The 2,088-nt window shown below is 38.0% G+C and overlaps 1 protein-coding gene across 1 annotated transcript; it reads right to left on the minus strand.

Moving 5' to 3' along the window:
• Positions 1-554: 554 nt before the first annotated feature.
• Positions 555-1,433, minus strand: LOC110901526 (serine-aspartate repeat-containing protein C-like). Its single transcript, XM_022148349.1, has 2 exons — positions 1,055-1,433; positions 555-988 (listed from the first exon to the last, which is right to left on the minus strand). The coding sequence occupies exons 1-2, from the start codon at positions 1,431-1,433 to the stop codon at positions 555-557; spliced, it is 813 nt and encodes a 270-aa protein (XP_022004041.1).
• Positions 1,434-2,088: the final 655 nt, after the last annotated feature.

The raw sequence follows: 2,088 nt of genomic DNA on the forward strand, positions 1-2,088 counted from the left end.
TCCAACGTGAGGGCTTCAGACACCACATCTCCTAATCCAACGATCTTCCCTCCTTTCTCGTCTCCAGCGAAAGACACGAAATCACCATCGATGAAGCGAAAGTTCTTCAGAAGTTCCTTTAATCCAGTCATGTGTCTAGAACATCCGCTGTCGACATGCCAGATGTACTCCATGAGCATACGAAGCCATTTCTGGAGTTTATTCTGATATACAAAAATATACACAAATTAGTTTGATTTGGGAACCCAGATTTGCTTCATTTTGAATCTATCGTGGTTTTGACCCACGTTGACCTCTTTTTGTTTCCAAAAATAGGTTGTTGACTCAACCAGGTTTTTAACAGGCTTCTTAAGATAATTAAGTTGATATGTGACGTTTGTGAGAAAATCATGTTCTGGTTTAGAAAACTTCTTGGTTTTACAATGTTTCGCTGTATGTCCTAAGTGACCACAGCGAAAGCATCTTTTATGTCTGGGTCTTTTGGTGTTAGAAGATGATGTATGTGATGAGAGTCTTGAGCTTTCTGCTTTCTTCATTTTCTTGTCCACTCTGCTTTAATCTTCTGAGTATTCTTCATCACTGTCTGAATCGGATGAACTTTCATACGTGTTGTCCTCGCTTGAGCTTTGCTCTTCACTTGCTTCGTAACTTGACTCATAGTAGCTTTGATCTTCGTTTGAACTTTCTGAGTCTTGGTCTTCGATTGTTTCAACACTTGAACACTTGGAGCTTTCATCATTTGTATTCTGATCCTCGCTTGAGGTTTTCGGAGTTTCTTCACTCAAGAATTCGAGACTTTCACCATCTGTTGTTTGATCTTCATTTGAGCTTTCTGATTTTTGTTCATCTTCTAAGGCAGTGATGCTTGAGTCTCCATTGAAGTGATCTTCAGTGACACTCTTTTCTGAATCTGTCATACATGTTCGAGATGGAATAAATTCTGGAATTTCCTCTGTGAGGAATTTTCCAAAACTATTCTTTTTCAATTCTGGCACAAATACAGGAGATTCACAAACAACTTTATCATCACAAAATGCAGAATTTAAATCATGACGTTCAGACACAAAATCTTCACGATCACGGGTCTCAAATGTAGGCACATGGCCCTTACAGTTATCCGAAGATTTAAATTTAGGCACACGGCCATTACAGTCATCCATCCTACTTAAATCATTACATTCTTCCTTAAGATTGTTTCTCCTAGAACAGTTCCAGGCGAACCAGTTAATGGCGGAATAACTGTCGCCTGAATATCCTATTCCTATTTTTGAACCGCCGCAGTCTCCATCCTCATTGCACACATCTTCTTTACACACAATTGGATCTGCATTACTTTTAGAAAAGTTAGCGGTTGTTTCATTTCCACAAGATTCATTTTGTTCAACAGAGGCCTTTTTATCGATGAGATCGTTTTCGGGATGAGGAGTTGGCATTTGCACATAGTTTTTGCTATGGTGGAAAGAAGAGTTTTCTTTAATTTCCGTGCCTGTCCTTATACCCAATCCCGTCTTTCACAAACGTTGGTCGTTGGCAGTTTTTGATGTTAGTAAATGCCTTTTGACTGACATTCCATTTGTCTATTATAATTTGTAATTTATTCTTTTCGTTCAAAGCTTTTTCTAATCTTTCTGTGAGATCGTTGATGATAAAATCTTTTCTAAACACAAATTCTGTTAGAGTTTGCATTTCAGCTAAAGTTGAATTCAACTTTCTCTGATATGCAGCCTCATTCTGTTTAAGCTCGTTGTTAAATTTTAAAGCTTTGTCTTTTTGTCTCTCAAATTCTAGATTTAGAGACTTGTAATGTGCCACGACATTAATGCATGCAGATGTGCATAATTTTTCTTTAAAACTAAGTGGAATACTGTTTACCAAGTCCTTGTCAGCTTTTTTCTTTTAAAGACTCTGTTTTCATAGCTGCAGCTGGGACCTTTTCCTTGCCCTTCTCTTGATCAGATGTCTTTTCAGACACATGCTCCTTTGTTTCTCCAGACTTCTTTTCTTTCTTAGGCTCCATGGAGGTGAGAATGCTTTTTAGACCTTTGTCAGTAGTATTGTCTCCTTTTGGAATTCCAACTGTCTGTTTCT

This window comes from Helianthus annuus, chromosome 4 (assembly GCF_002127325.2).
Source record: "Helianthus annuus cultivar XRQ/B chromosome 4, HanXRQr2.0-SUNRISE, whole genome shotgun sequence".
NCBI lineage: Eukaryota > Viridiplantae > Streptophyta > Magnoliopsida > Asterales > Asteraceae > Helianthus > Helianthus annuus.

Coding starts and splice junctions, on each gene's coding strand:
- LOC110901526 (XM_022148349.1), bottom strand. CDS start 1,433: ATGCCAACTCCTCATCCCGAAAACGATCTCATCGATAAAAAGGCCTCT. Junction 989..1,054: donor TGAAGATTTTGTGTCTGAAC/GTCATGATTTAA, acceptor TATTTGTGCCAG/AATTGAAAAAGAATAGTTTT.